Here is a 17279-nt window from a genome sequence, read left to right on the forward strand (position 1 = left end):
TAAGAGTTGAACTATGAAGATTTCTCCTGAATCTTTCTTAGAAAAAGGATGTGATAATCTCATTTCTATCTAATCAAATATAAGTGTATCCTGCACAAACATTAAGGAGGTTAAATTGGTTGGATTCCTGGTCACATGACTGGCCTCGGCACTTGCTGAAGTCTTGATATCTGTAGGTTATAACTTTAAGGTTGTTGTTTGAAAGAAATCCTCTCATCTCTTTTGCAATGCTGGTGGGAATGCAAACTGGTGCAGTCACTCTGGAAAATAGCATGGAGTTTCCTCAAAAAGTTAAAAATAGAACTACTGTATGACCCAGCAATTGATGGGTATATATCTAAAGGATACAGGTGTGATGTTTTGAAGGGGCACATGTACCCCAATGTTTATAGCAACAATCGATAATAGCCAAAGTATGGAAAGAGCCCAAATGCCCATTGACAGATGAATGGATAAAGAAGATGTGGTATGTGTATATATATATATATATATATATATATATATATATATATATATATATAAATCTAGATAGATAGATAGATAGATAGATAGATAGATATACACAATGGAGTATTACTCAGCAGTCAAAAAGAATGAAATCTTGCCATTTGCAACAATATGGATGGAACTAGAGGGTATTATGTATGCTAAGCAAAGTAAGTCAGTCAGAAAAAGACAAATATCATATGACTTCACTCATATGTGGAATTTAAGATACAAAACAAATGAACATAAGGGAAGGGAAGCAAAAATAATATAAAAACGGGGGGAGGGCAAAGCATAAAAGACTCTTAAATACAGAGAACAAACTGAGGGTTGCTGGAAGGGCTGTGGAGGGGGGGGTGAGCCAAATGGCCAAGGGGCATTAAGGAAGACACTTGTTGGGATGAGCACTGGGTGTTATACATAGGGGATGAATCACTGGAATCTACTCCTGAAACCATTATTGCACTATATGCTAACTAACTTGGATGTAAATTAAAAATTAATTAATTAAAAAACAAATACATAAATAAATAAACATAAAAAAGAAAGAAATTCTCTCTTCCTACTCTCCATAATTCACTTTCAAGCATGAGATGTTTGGAAATTCTATTAATTCATGGTGTTATTTTTATTATATCATTTATCACATCTTACCTGATTCCATTCTTTTTTATTTCATGCCCATAAATTCGAATTTCCTCTTGGTCTGAAAAGAACAAGCTGATTGACCGATAACAGTAATACACTGAACCATGGCACTTAGGGCTATTATGAACCTTAAAAGAGAAAAAAAAAGAAAAGAAAAGAAAGCATAGGAACCAGCAACAGATATGTAGGCCTTCATTCGAGTCACCAAAGCCACAATGCCTGTCTACAGTTCTACAGCACCATTAGTCCTATGACACTTCACAAAATTACAACTACATTTAGGATTTCCAAGAGAAAGATTTACCACAGAAATTGGACAGCAAAATTAACTCCATAGAGTACACATTAATTCAGCATATTTTTTAAATGATCTGACTCTTTACATGTTGAGTGTCAATATTCTAAAGATACATGGTATGTACTGGAATAAAATTAGGTCTAGGAAGAGGACAGTAGAGCACCACAAAAACATACATTTGTATTTTACATGTCCATGTCATGTTAAAGAATCATGAAATGGAGCTCTACACAATGGAACACTTACAGATTGCAAAAAAGTGACTATAACCTCTGTAAAAATAAAATTGCTCTAAAAATAAAATAATATTTTAGGGAAGACAAATATTATTTCCCAAACCTTGATGGGAAAATTAGTTTATGAAGAAAGAAAGAAAGAAAGAAAGAAAGAAAGAAAGAAAGAAAGAAAGAGAGAGAGAAAGAAAGAAAGAAAGAAAGAAAGAAAGAAAGAAAGAAAGAGAAAGAAAAAAGAAAGAGAAAGAAAGAAAGAAAGAAAGAAAGAAAGAAAGAAAGAAAGAGAAAGAAAAAAGAAAGAGAAAGAAAGAAAGAAAGAAAGAAAGAAAGAAAGAAAGAAAGGAAAGAAAGAAAGGAAGAAAGAAAGAAAGAAAGAAAGAAAGAAAGAAGAGAGGGAGGAAGGGAAAGAGCGAGTGAGGAAGGAAGGAAGGAAGGAAGGAAGGAAGGAAGGAAGGAAGGAAGGAAGGAAGGAAAAAAGAAGGAAAGAAAAAAACAAGGAAGAAAAGAAAACAAGAAAGAAAATAAAAGCAAAGAGAAGAAAAGGAAGGAGAGGAATGTTAGAATTTCTTACCCCATTCCAATGTTAATTTCAAACATTCAAAAAGCAAAGTATAAAAATCTGACCACATTGAGAAGAAATTTATGGAGATAGAGAATTTGAAATTAAAAAAAATTAGGGGGCACCTGGGTGGCTCAGTCAGTTAAACGTTCTACTCTTGGTTTCAGCTTGGGTCATGATCTAATAGTTCATGAGTTTGAGCCCCATGTTGGACTCTGCAAAGACAGTGCAGAGCCAGCTTGGGATCCTCCCTCTCTCCCTTTCTCTTTGCCCCTTTCCTGCTCACATCCTATCTCTCAAAATAAATAAATCAACTTAAAAAAACATTATTGATTGGAACATAGAAAATGTAGCAAACAAAAAATGGGGTAAATGCTAACTCTATACAAATGTACAAAGAATAGAAATTAAATAATAACTTATTGGGCTCAAGTCTAAACAATATTTATATGAATTCATAAAGGTATAATATGTAAATGACAATAATGTAAAAACCACATATCATTTAACCTAAGATGGTGATATAACCCCATTAAGAGGAGGGAAGGAAAGTGTATGTGTGTCTGTGAGTGTGTGTGTATGCGTGCGTGTGTGTGTGCGTTAGGGGCAGGAAGGGTGATGTAACAAAGATGATTCCATCTTCCATAGTCAGAAATGAATGAGTAAAGCCTAACTTGAAAGATAAAGAAATAATGGCATATTTTGGCATGTAAGATAAAAGCCTGAAGAAACAGCTTAAAGAGCTAGAGAAATTGCCTTTGGGGAGCCAGATTTTAGCTAGGGTTGGGAATGAAGGCAAACAGGGGCTACAGTTTTGCTTCACTGCCTTAGATGAATTTTTTAGACTGTATACATGTATTATTTTTATAAAAGTAAAATTAAATTTAAAAAGAAAAAGAAAAGGATTGGGAATATGAAAAAGGATATATGCATAAAGATGTTTATCAATTTATCTATTAAAATACTGAAAAAAATTTGAAAACCTAAATTTCTAAAACAAGGCATAAGTAAATAATTTGAGTATTCCACAAATTGAAACAAATACAGCTAAAAAAAATGGGTTTTAAGAATACTTGACGTGGAAGAAAGTTCTTCACATAATATCAGGTGAAAATCTAGGACAGAAAATTATACATAGTATGATTTCAAGATTATAAATGTGGTTAAAAGTCACAGAAAAAAGTGTAGAAGAAAATATATGAAGCCATTAGCAATGGTAACTCTTACTGATATTTCTATTTTTTTAGACTTCTCTGAAATTTTCAAGTTCTCTCCAAGAGAAGTGAACTACTTCTATAATCAGGGAAAAGATGACATTTAAAGCAAATGGATTTGTTCACTTGAAAATTTTCCACCATCCAAGACAGAGCCAAGTAGAAACAATATTAACTCTGGGAGCACAGTTTAGCACTGTGTGTTATTAACAAAGGACAGAGTATCTAGTTGACACTTTATTCTTCAAAGGAGTGAGACTCTGGACAAGAACATTTCAATGAGGGAGTCTGAAGGTGTTTAAGTGATAAACCCAGAGAAAGAGTGGAGGAGTAACGGACAATAAGTGACTGAAAATAGGAGCCCTGTAAATACCGAAGATGCATGCCACTAACTTCCCTATCTAAGGAGACATGGGAATTTTTTATCTTTAAGCCCGGTAAGTTAACTTTCAATAGACTTCATTTCCTTTCTGGGTCACAAGGATTTGTTGTTCTTAAAAAGCTTCAGGGCCTACTTTTTAATATTTGCATCACCTAGGAGAGGAGGAGAATTTTGGCAACTCTAATGTAAGTTAGAAGGGAAAAGGGAAGCAGGAATTGAAACAAATAATGCCTATGAAGAGTTTTAGCTTTTGAACAGGATAGCACAGCAGTTTCCTGACTGTGTTTTGAGATAGCTGGAAATACAGGGGAAGATGGTGAGGCAGGGAAAGAGGTCCCTGACTTTATTGGTTCAACTAAAACCCCTCTGCAGCTTGTATTTTTTTTTAATTTTTATTTACTTTTGGGAAAGAGAGAGTGTGCACATGCAGGGGAGGGGCAAAGACAGAGGGAAACACAGAATATAAAGCAGGCTCCAGGCTCTGAACTGTCAGCACAGAACCTGACTTGGGGCTTGGACTCACAAACCATGAGATTATAACCTGAGCCAAAGTCAGATGCTTAACTGACTTAGCCCCCCAGGCGCCCCTGTGCTTGAATTTCTCTTAAGAATTCTTCCAAATCAGGGGCGCCTGGGTGGCGCAGTCGGTTAAGCGTCCGACTTCAGCCAGGTCACGATCTCGCGGTCCGTGAGTTCGAGCCCCGCCTCGGGCTCTGGGCTGATGGCTCAGAGCCTGGAGCCTGTTTCCGATTCTGTGTCTCCCTCTCTCTCTGCCCCTCCCCCGTTCATGCTCTGTCTTTCTCTGTCCCAAAAATAAATAAACGTTGAAAAAAAAAAGAATTCTTCCAAATCAGAGCACTTGGGGGGTTCAGTCATTTAAGCATCTGACTCTTGATTTGGCTCAGGTCTTGATCTCACGGTTGTGAGATCAAGCCCCGCATCAAGCTCAGCACGGAACGTGGAGCCTGCTTGGGATTCTCTCTTTCCCTCTCTCTCTGCTCCTCCTCCACTTGTGCTATCTCTCTCTCTCTCACTCTCTCTCTTTCTTTCAAAATAAACAAAGTTATAAAAAATAGAATTTTTCTGAATCAAGAGTTCTTCAACTAAGCACTAACTCTCTGAGCTCAATCCTGTAGTATGAATCTACCTAGTAATTAGCTGCCTGCCTCCATGCCTCGAGCCTGTGCTTATGTGCTCTGTTTCCTGAATGCCCATCTCGGGCTCATACCAAAGGGCACCTTTGAGAAACATTAATCCAGGTGTACCTCACACTGGAAGTGTCAGGAAGGAAATGTGTGTGAGCAATTTGGTTGGTGCCCAAACCCACTCCCTCTTCAAAACATTCACATCAAATCTGAAGAATAAGGACATTAACTGGAGTTGATATAATTTGACATCTGTGATACAGACATTCTGCATTGCCTGCAATTCTCTCCCACCTGGATCCAAACCCTTCTTCTCCCAGTCCAAGGCTCCATCTCAATAGAATATACCCAATTTAGCTACATATTTAGTCCATTCCAGTAAGAACCAATCCCTCTCCTTCCCCAGTCAGAGCCCTAAGTATGCATGCTATGATTATTATACATTTTCCATCATTTGTCCTGTACTTTAAAAATACAGACTTGCCAGAAAAAAAATCTTTAAGTTAATTATGTCCTAGAATCACCTACCCATACAGTGTACCGAGGCTCCAAATTACCACAGTCCTTTGCAAAGATGTAAGAACAGTTTCCTGGGAAATAATAGTAAATGCCATCAAAGGTTTCAAAGTGGTACTGTCCCCAGGTTTTGCAAATCCCATCTCTGCCATTGCCCATATTTGGCACTGAAAAGAAATAGGATCATATTTAGTAGAATAAAATAAATTACACCCTGTTTCTGGCAGGATTCAGTTATGGTAGGTGACTCTAATTTTCAGTAAAATAAATATTTCCCTTTGGCAGTCAGTATCACAGAAAAAAATAACTAACATAAAATTATGAGTTGCTCGCAAAACTGTTAAACTCTCCTGAAGGAAAACATGGTCTCCAAGCTGTTTTGAAGAAAGGATTTATGTTAGAAAATTCCTTAACTTTTGCTTTTAAAGGAAGACTCTGGAAGAAGAGAAGAGTGGGGAAAATGATACAGTAAAAGAAGGTAACAGTGATAAAACAAATATAATGCCTCAGAAAAGAAAGAAATGTCCCCATTGAGTGCCCTAAAAATTTGCATGAACAGCATTAGAGTATTCCAGACTCTGCAATTTTTAAAAAAATATATCTTAATACTGTCCACAGAGAAAAATAACCACTGGCAAAAGAAAAATCATGTTTATATGTCTGAGACCTAGGGATGGGGAGCATTAGTCATCCAAAGTATGCTGGAACTTAGGAATCCATGACCTCAGACTGACCAAATTTTAAGCAACTATCATCTTAAATTGTACAACTTCATCTTCACTGTTCTCATGTCTTCCTCCCTTTGTCCCCTTGTGGATAATCCTCTATTCTATTTTGATTTTCTAGACCCTTCCCTCTAGAATAATATGGAAGTCAATGACCTTTACAGAGCACTCAGTGTATAACATTTTAACACATGCTATAGGGAACATAGAGATAAGGCACAATCATTGTGCCTTTTCTTTGTAATTTTACCTAAATTTATTAGCCTTGGCCAACTTTGGCCTTTACAGGAAAATAACACAGAGTGATTCATTATTCAGACTTCTCTGACAGTATGCCTTGCCTCTGTTGCATATTTTCATAGAATCTTATACTTTCTTTTATAGCATGTGGTACAAGTATAATTAATGTGTATCCATTGTGCGTCAGTCCCTTCCTCTAGACTGTAACCTCCAGGAGGGCAGAAACATGTCTATATTGCTCACTATTGTATCCCCAGTGCCAGGCCTGGGATTTAATAGACATTTCATAAATACTCATTAAACAAATTAATATCTATCATTGTTGATGTTGGACCTTATCCTAGACACTGTGGATAAAAATATGTTTTAAAAACCCTCTGCCTTTGAAGAGCTCTCAAAATTGTTTCTATTTTATGTACAGAATGTCCAGGTAATTCAAAGTCAAAAAGAATGAGGGCTCCAAATAACAAATCTGATTTATAAAGCAACAGAGAAATGAATAAGAACATAGTTTAATGGATTAATATAATGTAAAGTGGAAAAAAGGCTGGAGGAAGTTGTAGAGATCAGTGAGAAAGGAAGGTGGACATACCTATTTTCTTTTACATTGTTTCTAAATTATAGGAATGAATTATGGACACTCTAGTTAGTACATAATATGATTGTCCCAATCCCCAGTGGCTGAACACTTACATAGCAAATTAACCTTAAAGTTCCCCTCGACTTGTAATTCCCTCAAGCATCCCTGAAACTTACCAATCTGGCACCGTGTCCCAAGTGCCTGAAATATTTGACAGTCACATGTACCAGTCTTAGAACAGAAAGCTCCATTAAGACATTCATGAGGACAAGAACCTGACAGGCAAAAAAAAATAAGTTATCTTCTGGCGTGCCTCAGTTCTTATAAACATAAAATGTCAAGATTTAGCTTGGACTAACTGTAACCATTATTAATTCAAACAGAACCCTGGGCCTCTTGCCTTGATGGGCTAAAGAATTAAGCCTGTCAAGTCTCTATCTAGTTCATTTCATTATGTGTGCTGTGAAACAAGAAAGACAGGATTTCACATCTCAAACCACCCTGAGAGCAAAGGTTAGCTTCCTTCAAGCAATTGAAAGGTCAAGTTCCCATGTAAGGAATCCCTGTCCCAGATGATGAGAACCAGAAATGCACAAACTGCAGATGATTCTGTTGACGGAGTTTGGCCCTGGCTGCACGTCCAATGGTCTCCGTCTCCAGGAGCAAGTGTATTAAAGAATAGCGTCCATCATTAGCTCGAGGGATCAGGTGAAGCATTAAAAAACTCAAATGGAAGCTCCCATTTTTGAAGAGAAGAATTAAATATTTCATCCAAAGTGTGTGTATTAATTAATCTTCAGGCTCCATTACAAATAATACATTCTTCCTGACTCATACTTAACTTTAATGGGTATAAACCAAAGTCATGGCCGGCCTTCACCAAAAATGCTCTTTTTCATGGAAAGAAAAATTGCCCCAAAGGATTATGCTGAAAAGAGGAAGCAAGAAACTATGAGCTACTGAGTATGTTTTTAAAATGCAAATGAATCACAGTGAAAATTTTTCCTCTAAAAAGGAGAGAGGACAAGGAGTAATTGGCAAATTTCAAGCAGGAAGAATTTAAGTAACACATCAAGAGAACGAGAAGACATCTCTGAGTCACCATAAAGAAGTACTAAAGATTGAGCCTTTCAGGAATATGTTAAGGTCATGGAAGGCAGTTAACGAACTGTGATGAATTGACCACCATTCTGACAAAGTCAAGAATAAGAAAATCCTATTATTATTCTACTTTTAAGATCCATCAATTTAAAGTCTTTTTACATTTAAAGACCTGCAATTCTCTCTCCAACTCTTAACAGAGGGAAAATGAGCTGTTTCCATTCGATTTTGATTGATCCACTGATCAAGGTAAAGTCATGTTTTCACAAATTTAAATGCAGTTTTTTCCCTATAAATTTTATCTTAGAACACAATCTTAACATTTTTACAATAAATAAATATCAAATAAATAAATAAATAAATATCTAGACAAACAAATGTATCTCCTTCGGAAATTTATTTACAACCCTGTTTATTCTCCTGGCTAGCCAAAACTAGCCAGGAATAGTTGCTATTTTAAATAAAAGGAAAAGTTGGAATTCAATTTCAAACTATCATCAGCATTATGCTTAATGGAAATGGGAAGTGGGTAAGCCAGAATAAAGATGTCAGGGAATCAAGGAACAAGTAAATGACTCACAAAGAAATTTGCTGATACCCAGTGATATCTTTCCTGATCACACAGCTATCAGCTTCGTCTAATTGTTTAACCCTGCTAATTTACAAAAATAATTCAAATTTCTACATAAAGTGAACTTAACTATTACTATTATTACCACCTTGGCTCAGTTTCCTTCATGCATTAAATGGCAATAGTTAATTCAATGTATTTCTCAAAGGGGTCTTTTAAGAAAGCAAACAGAAAAACGTAGGCATGACACCAACCTTTTATTTTGCTCTCACCCCAATTAATAGCTTCATGGAAGAAATATCTTGGAGATGTTGCTTCAAACTTGGAGAGAAAGAAATAAGAAATCAAAATAGTTAAATTATTTAATTTGAGCCAAACAAGCAAATTAGAAACTCTGGGGAAATAGTTACAGATACAGCAATTATAAAGTGCTGACTCTGTGTCCTTGACTTATGGAGGCATCTCGATGAGGCAGAAAGGGCTCCTCGGATTGTGGTTAGAGGATGTGACTTCAAGCTTTGGTTTTGCCTCTTACCTGACTTGGGTAAGTCTTTCTCCTCTTTGAGCTCAGTTCTTCTCCTGCCTCCCTCTCCTCTTTGGAAAAGAGCCTGAGTGGAGTCTAATCTTTGCATTAACTGACTGCTTTGCCTACAGAAGTAGCTCTTTTCTGATATTTCCAAGTGCAGATCGATCTGGAGAAAATGCATGCGGCTGATGGACCAACAGACGAGGACCTGCAGAGCCATTTGTGAAGACACCATCCACAGAAGCTTCTGCTTTGGCACTGTGTGTCACCTTCCATCTCCAAAGAACTGACATTTTGAAGTTCATAGGCCATTTAAGTATATCTTTTTATAGACCCCCAGCCACTTTAAGGTAATGGTTAAGAGTATGAATTATGCAATCAGACAGACCTGGATTAGAGTCTTGATTTTGCCATTACATAGACATAGGCAAGTTTCCTAAATTCTTAAAAAAAAATGTTTCTTAACCTCTTCGTGTCTTCTTTTACTTGTCTGTAAAATGGGAATAATGGTATCTACTTAATTGTGCCATTATGACAATAGATTAAAATGATGTATGTAAAAATTCCACCATAGTGCCTCACACATAGACACCTAGCAATAAAGAGATTTATATTTATTTAAGAAACCCCGATAAAACCTTAAGATTTTTGGAGGTCAATATAGCTTATAAGCAAATAATTGTGGTTTACTAGGCCTAATCTCTTAAGGGTTTTTATTCAAAGTCAATGATAGTTTAGTGTATGGTCTGAGGCAATGTCCTTTCCAATAGCATTTCTACGTTTACCAGAAGAACACATGCTCCCAAAATTTTCCACATAACTGTCAAATTGAATACTAGATGTTGTTAGAAAAACTGGAAAGGTTGACGGACAAGAAGAAAGTGGGAAGAGGGAATGTGACTTCAGGTACAAAGTCCTACCTCAACAGATCCTGGTCTCCTTCCTACATGCAGTTTTATTTTGGCATTTTCCAGTGAAGACTTGTTCTTTTAATACCCACACCTGCCCCATTCCAGGAAAGAGGACTCCCACACTCTTTCTCACACTTCACCACTCCTTTCTAAACTCCTTGAGCCACACTATGCCTCCAATTCCATTATTTCCTGTTCTCATTCTTCCCTGGTTTTATCCTCACTGCTCAATCTCCCCATTTTGCCATTGCCTCTGTCTTCACACTAAGTTAAATTTACAATAGTCTGTGACTTTGATTCCCCCAAGACAGCAAGTTTTTATTCTCTCTGCAGCCGTAATGTTTCCAACTGTCTGCATCTAACATAGCCACCAATGTTCCTGGGCACCAAAATCTTCTTACTTCAGCTCCAGTGAATTATCTCTGATGCTCGCTAACATTGTCTACTGGTTTCAACCCTGACTCATACAGGCTTATAACCTTGAACAAATTATTTGAAAAAAAATTTTTTTAATGTTTATTTACTATTGAGAGAGCGAGAGAGTGTGTGTGAGTGGAGGAGGGGCAGAGAGAGAGGGAAACACAGAATCTGAAGCAGGCTCCAGGCTCTGAGCTGTCAGCACAGAGCCCAACATGGGGCGCAAACTCAAGGACCGTGAGATCATGACCTGAGCCCAAGTCAGATGCTTAACCAACTGAGCCACCCAGAAGCCGCTTGAACAAATTATTTAACCTCCTCATCCTCAGTTTCCCAATCTATAAAATGGAATAAGAGTAGAATTGTATTAAATGCAATGAATAAGGAAAGCACAAAGAGCAGTCAGTGCCAGGCATAGAACAAGGGTTGTAAACAAGTTACCGATTTTTATTACTAGGCAAAAACTGAATGCACCAGACAAGAAAGATCAAGCCTTTTTTTTTTCTCCATATCCTTTCACTTAACTAGGGTATATATACTCCATGGAAACTACAAGTGCTTAGCACACTGGCCTCCTCATTATGGAAGCATCCTAATTACCACACATTCCCTGCATCACACTACATTTCACCAGTGCTAAGACAAGACACATACATAGCTTTTACCTTTTTAACTAACCTGAACTCAGAATGGAATCTTACACTTACAATGGAGAGCATTTTATTTTTAAGTCATATAAATAATGGCAAATAATTGATGGTGTCAGATTCAATGAATAAGTTACACAGAAATGACTTCTTTTTAAAATTTTTTTAATGTTTATTTATTTCTGAGATAGAGACAGAACATGAGTGGGGGAGAGGCAGAGAGAAGGGGAGACACAGAATCCGAAGCAGGCTCCAGGCTCTGAGCTGTCAGCACAGAGCCCGACGCAGGGCTCGAACTCACGAACTGTGAGATCATGACCTGAGCTGAAGTTGTACTCTTAACTGACTGAGCCACCCAGGTGCCCCAGAAATGACTTCCTTATAGTCTTACCTTCATTAGAATTTAGAATCTAGGCAATAGGCACTGCTATTCATTTCATGTCTCTAGCGTGGTCCCTGGTATGTGATCAAAAAATAACAATGAAACTGAAAACAAGCATAACTCAAATGGGAATGATCTGCCTCCCCAGCTTTGTTTAGAACTATGACTATAAAAGATTTTGGGGGAGCCTGGGTGGCTCAGTCAGTTGAATGTCCAACTCTTGATTTCAGCTCAGGTCATGATCTCACTGTTTGTGCTGGCAGCACGGAGCCTGCTTGGGATTCTCTCTCATCCTCTCTGAAAGGGACCACCACCAAGACTGAGCCCCCAAACCCCTCCTTTCTACACTCTGGGATTTTCTCCCTTCCTGGTCCCACTTTTCTCTCTCCCTTACTTGTGTACTTCCCAAATAAATTGGCTGTACCTAAGTCTCTCAGCACCTGCTTTCAGGAGAAAATTTCTGAAACGTAAGGCAAGTGCAAAAGAAGTCCAGGCAGTGGGTGCATACGTTCACATAACTGATACAAGATGATAGCCCATTCTTCCTCCTTGCTGATAACATCCCCACAGGAGGATGGGAAGCACAGAGAAACAGAGGTTTGTGTCTACCCTTTCTTTGCTCATCCTTCATCTCATTGCCAACATATTTCTGAATCCTTACTCTCGCAGGTATCTATCCATCGATGCTCTGTCTTCCTAGAGCAGAAGTTATGAATCAGTGGGCAAGACTGGACTTATGACGGATGAAATTTCATGCAGCACATGATGATGACCTCACTGCCCTTCTTCAGCATTTCTTCTTTTAAAACCTGTTCAGATGTTAAACAGGTTCTCTCTAAATGGGAAACCAACACAAGTAAGTGTGCTCCTCACTTATTAACCACAGGTAACTCCTTTGGGGTAAATTATACAAATTCTAAAAATACCTAAATGGACAATAGTATAACCCTATCCACAGGTCACTTCATGGGACAACTTTGGGGTCTATTTCACAGATTTTTGAAACTAGTAGGTTCACCAACATGCATTTTTTTCTCAAAATGGATTTTCTACTGAGTCATGCTGATGTCTTCCTGTGGTTTACATGGTCAACTGACAAACATGTAGTTAAATTTCTCAGAGAAACATCATTTTAACCACTTCACATGATGCATAAGTATTTAAGTACACAAAACACTCTTTTTAAGGGGGAAAAAAGTGTTTCCATTCCAAAGACAATCTTTTGCCCATCTCACTACAAAAAAAAAAAAAAAAAAAAGATTTCTGAATAAGAGTAAATTAGTTCTTTCCTCTAAATTGACACAAATGGCCTATCAAATCCATCTTCACTTCTCTTTAATTAACACCAAAACATGTAAAAATTCAGGCATTTACCAGAAAATACTAGCAGAACTGATTGCAATTCAGATTTTGACAAAGGCCTCCTTGAATATATAAGTCGTTCGCTATATAAATATTCAAATCACATTACTTTCCCATGAATACCTTTAAGTTAGGATTCTCTATTTTACCACCCATCTTTTATAGAGAAATATTTTTTAAATCCACCTATTTGAACATTCCAATCATAGTTTGCAAATATTGTAATTATGTTACCCCATATCCTTTATATAAGGGGACCCAAGCAGAAGGGCGTCCTCAGATTCAGTGCTACCTGCCCTCCAAAAATAGAGGTCACCTCTCCAAAGGTGTCTGTCATCGAGATTTGTCAGACAATATAAAAGCTGTCTGTCAGGACATCAGGACACCTCTGATGCCTTTTTGCAAGTACTTAACTCAGATCATGTAGACCTCTCTCTACCCCTGTTCACTTGTATTTGTTTGATTGCATCACCCTACTATCGTGCTTAATTTTTAAAATGATTAAAAATTTCTGGCATGTAGATGAGATTCAATCTCCCACACATGCTGTGAGCCTATCAGTAGGTAACTGAGGTAAACAGCAAAAAAGCACTCTACTGAACAAGTAAACGTGAACTAAGCATGAATTTGAGGGTTGTAGAAAAGCAGTAGAGAAGTTACTTTGCCTCTTCTCCTTCCTGTCTTGTTTTTAGCATTTTTTCCCCTTCACAAAGGTCTCATTGTTGAAGTGACAGCAGAGTCCCGAAGCAGAATGGATTATTTCTCTGCCTCTTTCCATCTGAGGCATAACCTACCTGTGCTGCTAAAAGAGCTCTTTTCTGTCGATTTTCATTAAACCCGTTTCTGGAAGAAAACAAAAAGAACTTGTATAGTCAAAGGCCCCTAGGCAACCTGAACAAGCCTTTCCCAAGAGAGAGCTGATGTTTTCCTCCTGATTTCCATCACTTTATCAAAGAGGTCTTTCTTGGTTTAACATTTAAAAGGTCCCCCTCCCCTTTTGGAGGGGTTAGATTTGGGTGGCGGTGCTGTATCCTTTTACAAAATTCAAGAGTGTCCCCAAATCTCTCCGGTCTCTGATGTAAACTGAATTTTAGGAAGGAACTTGAAGATAGAGAAGTAAACAAAATAGCGTAATTTCGTAACACCAATACACGATATTTTCTCCACATGACCATAAAACCCGTGAGTTAAGTATTCGCCAAGAGCACATTCACTTTTTCCAGACATGATATTCACTTCTCTCCCTTTCCATGTCATAAAGCACAGATTAACATTAGTGTGAATAAGCACATCAATCTGTGATTTATCAAAATCAAATGAGGAATAGAATTCTGCTTTCCATCAAGCAGATCGGTTTAGTTCAAAAAGTGATTTTCATTATTTAGTGCTAGAACAATTTTCTTTTTATCATTAAAAATTGTTTTACTCTATGCTAAGATATAGCATGATTATAATCAACAATGTATATTAATAATAAGAATATAAAAGGGGGGATTATTGAACATAACTTCTTTATAAATCTTTGAAGTGAAAGTATTATCTCCTTAGTATCTACATCATTGGACCCCACCAAAAACTCATCTTATAATTAAAATGAAAGGAAAAAGTTTTTCTTCATAAATAGGGAGATGAATGCCTGAGGATTTTTAATTTGTGGAAATATTTTAAAGAACTACATCTCATGCCCTTATTTTGTAAAATACTTAGTTTATTTTTTTTCAAAAGCAGATACATTTATCTGCTGAGCTCTGCTTATTCCCATTAACTTATGTTTTAGAGGACAGAAAGAACAAGAAGTACTCACTTAGATACTTTCGTCAAGATGGATGATGCACAAATATATCCTGCCAGAGATAAATATACACATATAAGAATGGGGAACAAATTATCCATATATGGAGGTCATATGTTCTGGTTACTAAACAAATCATTGTAACCTAAATTCTAAAACTTAGTCTGAGTTTTGCTGGGAGTTATTTTGCATTTTCTAGAGGATGTTGAGCAGCAAATTCCCCTGTGAGTCATCAAAGTAACCGGTAATCCAGACAGAAGGAACAGTGTACCTAGATTTGTAGAGACATAATAAATACAGTGGGAGAAGCACTAGATTTGGAGTCAGAGCTCCAAATTTTAGTCTTGGTCCTACCACTTAGCAAATGCCAAGTTTAAGCAAGAGAGCAAACACATAAAAAAAAAATGATGGTGTTGGACAAGTCCATCTTTAAAGTCTCCTCCAGCTCTCAATACTCTATGACATTTTCTCCTTGGAATTTCTGTCACTACAAGGACTGAAAGATTGAGTCCATGACCCCTCTAGTCTTATGTTTCAGCAATTTCTCTCACTTCCCCTACAAGCTTCAAAATATACAGCTCTTTTCAGGATTAAAAACTAATAAGTGGATGTAAATAAATGCTTTCTCCATGAAAATATTCTATACGAATTAATTTATAAATAAAATTGTTATAAAAATCATTGAAAATCAATTTTTAGCCCCAAATGTTAAAGTCCTTCTTACAATAACTGTTCACCATTCTTGGGTTGATGGCATGAAGAAAGTTTAGGTAATCTTTTTCTCTTTATTTATTATAAAATTTCAAATGTTTAAGTTATATCGACAACCATTTTAAATCATCTTTTAGAAAAGAAAAAATTAGGAAAAAAAGAAAAGAAAAGAAAAAATTAGAATCAGAGTTTCTTCCAGTATAGTTACTTATGATAATAAAAGCATGATTTTAACATCTCAAGAAAAGACACAAATAAAAACTAAAGTCCCAAAATTATCTACATTACCAAGAACTTTGAAAAAGATGATCTGGGGGTCATTTAGTATCTATTCAGTCCAGTGACTTCAAAGTGTCTTCCAGTGTAAGGGAAAACTGTTCGTATCAGTTGCAAGAGAGACTAACACACAATAAAATCAGGTAAAAATTTCATATAACTTCTTACCTTGTAATGACAACAGTAAATGAAGCAAGAATATACTCCGAGGTATCATTAAATTGAGTTTCCTCACAATGTTCATTTCAGTGGAGCCTTTCTCCCTGAAATGCAACCAAATTGTTGGTCTTTACTATGATGGCATCTTAGAAGTTGGCGCATTCGTCGAGTGCTCAAATTCTTATAAATATAACTTTGTAACAACGTAATTCAAAAGGAAATTCCAGTCTTTCTAACTACATACAGCATCTGAAGCTTTAGAGCTTGCAGGCAACTCTTTGGCTGAGTCTCTCATTAGTGATGCATGGCAGCTGCTTACCTGAGCCCGTATTAGTTACACCCTACCCTGCTTCTGCACATCATACTCCTTTTTGGCCTATATTAGTCTTTCACAACTTCTAAATAAGACAGCAGCATCAAACCCACAAAGAGCCTGTTGTTATCTCCTGATGTCACAGAAGATAACCATGTTTCCTAATTGTTGATCTGTTATGTGTGTTTTATTCACAATAAATAATTACCTGTTCTTTGAGAAAAAGGGGTGAAATAAAATCGTATCAATTGTTTCTAGAATGTCTAGATGTTCTCGTAACGTTTTCTTTAGAAGTGAAAAGTAAACTAAGATGATGTGCGTATGTTTTCAACTCAAGTCCCATTACAATGTAGTTTAAGTTGCCATATGCATGTGCCCACAGATCTTTCTGTTAAACATCCTACAAACGAAGTAGAAAATAACACAAAAAGCTGATATTCTAATATCTGACTTCACAAAGAAACTAAAGTAAAGTAAAGCCCTGAAGACCCTCGCTTCCCACTCCATTTTGCCATCCTCTACGACAGGTGCCCAGTTAGACAACATAAGAGGGCTTCTTATCCCAGCAGTAAGCACATTCTTCTCTGGAAGTGACTATCTAGGTGGGCATCAGAGAACACCTCTAATATTTCATAATGAACCTTACAGAGATGACCTAAACCCCGTGAATGAGTGAAAGTCATGCTTATACAAGGGGTGCATATTCCCTATAGCAGATCCCATCCACTACCTCCACTATTATTGGACTCATTTACCAGATGGGGATACAGTGGTAAGGAATGTCTGACTACACAGGAACTACCTTTGAGATGGAAAAACAGGCAGTTAGTTCTTAACGTCTTGTTGTACTCAGACACCTCTTCTGCAATGAGTTTCCAGGGCAGTGTCCTTGACATTCTAATATACTGCATGGCAGTATCTAGTATATAAACAGTTCCTTGCCTGAGTCCCAAATTCAATGATCTTTCACTCTTGTTCTAAATAATTTTAATCCCTTTCCATTGCCTACATGACTGTCAATTCCATGAGTCAAGAGATGTTTGCCTATAAATTCATGTTTTTAGCATGAAAACACATTATATAAT

At 36.9% G+C, this 17279-nt stretch overlaps 1 protein-coding gene across 1 annotated transcript in view; it reads right to left on the reverse strand.

Moving 5' to 3' along the window:
* Positions 1 to 15996, reverse strand: part of OTOGL (otogelin like) — a 147439-nt gene extending 131443 nt beyond the window's left edge. The window contains exons 1-7 of the mRNA XM_086712739.1: positions 15891 to 15996; positions 14748 to 14787; positions 13738 to 13786; positions 8953 to 9019; positions 7203 to 7301; positions 5494 to 5648; positions 1141 to 1262 (exon numbers count right to left, since the gene is read on the reverse strand). Of these exons, the coding sequence (XP_086568865.1) occupies positions 1141 to 1262; positions 5494 to 5648; positions 7203 to 7301; positions 8953 to 9019; positions 13738 to 13786; positions 14748 to 14787; positions 15891 to 15966 (608 nt within the window). The 5' untranslated portion in view covers positions 15967 to 15996. The remainder of the gene's footprint in view (positions 1 to 1140; positions 1263 to 5493; positions 5649 to 7202; positions 7302 to 8952; positions 9020 to 13737; positions 13787 to 14747; positions 14788 to 15890) is intronic.
* Between the last annotated feature and the right edge of the window lie 1283 nt (positions 15997 to 17279).

The sequence above is a fragment of the Puma concolor genome, chromosome B4, assembly GCF_028749965.1.
Source record: "Puma concolor isolate L17-30 chromosome B4, mPumCon1.1.hap2, whole genome shotgun sequence".
NCBI lineage: Eukaryota > Metazoa > Chordata > Mammalia > Carnivora > Felidae > Puma > Puma concolor.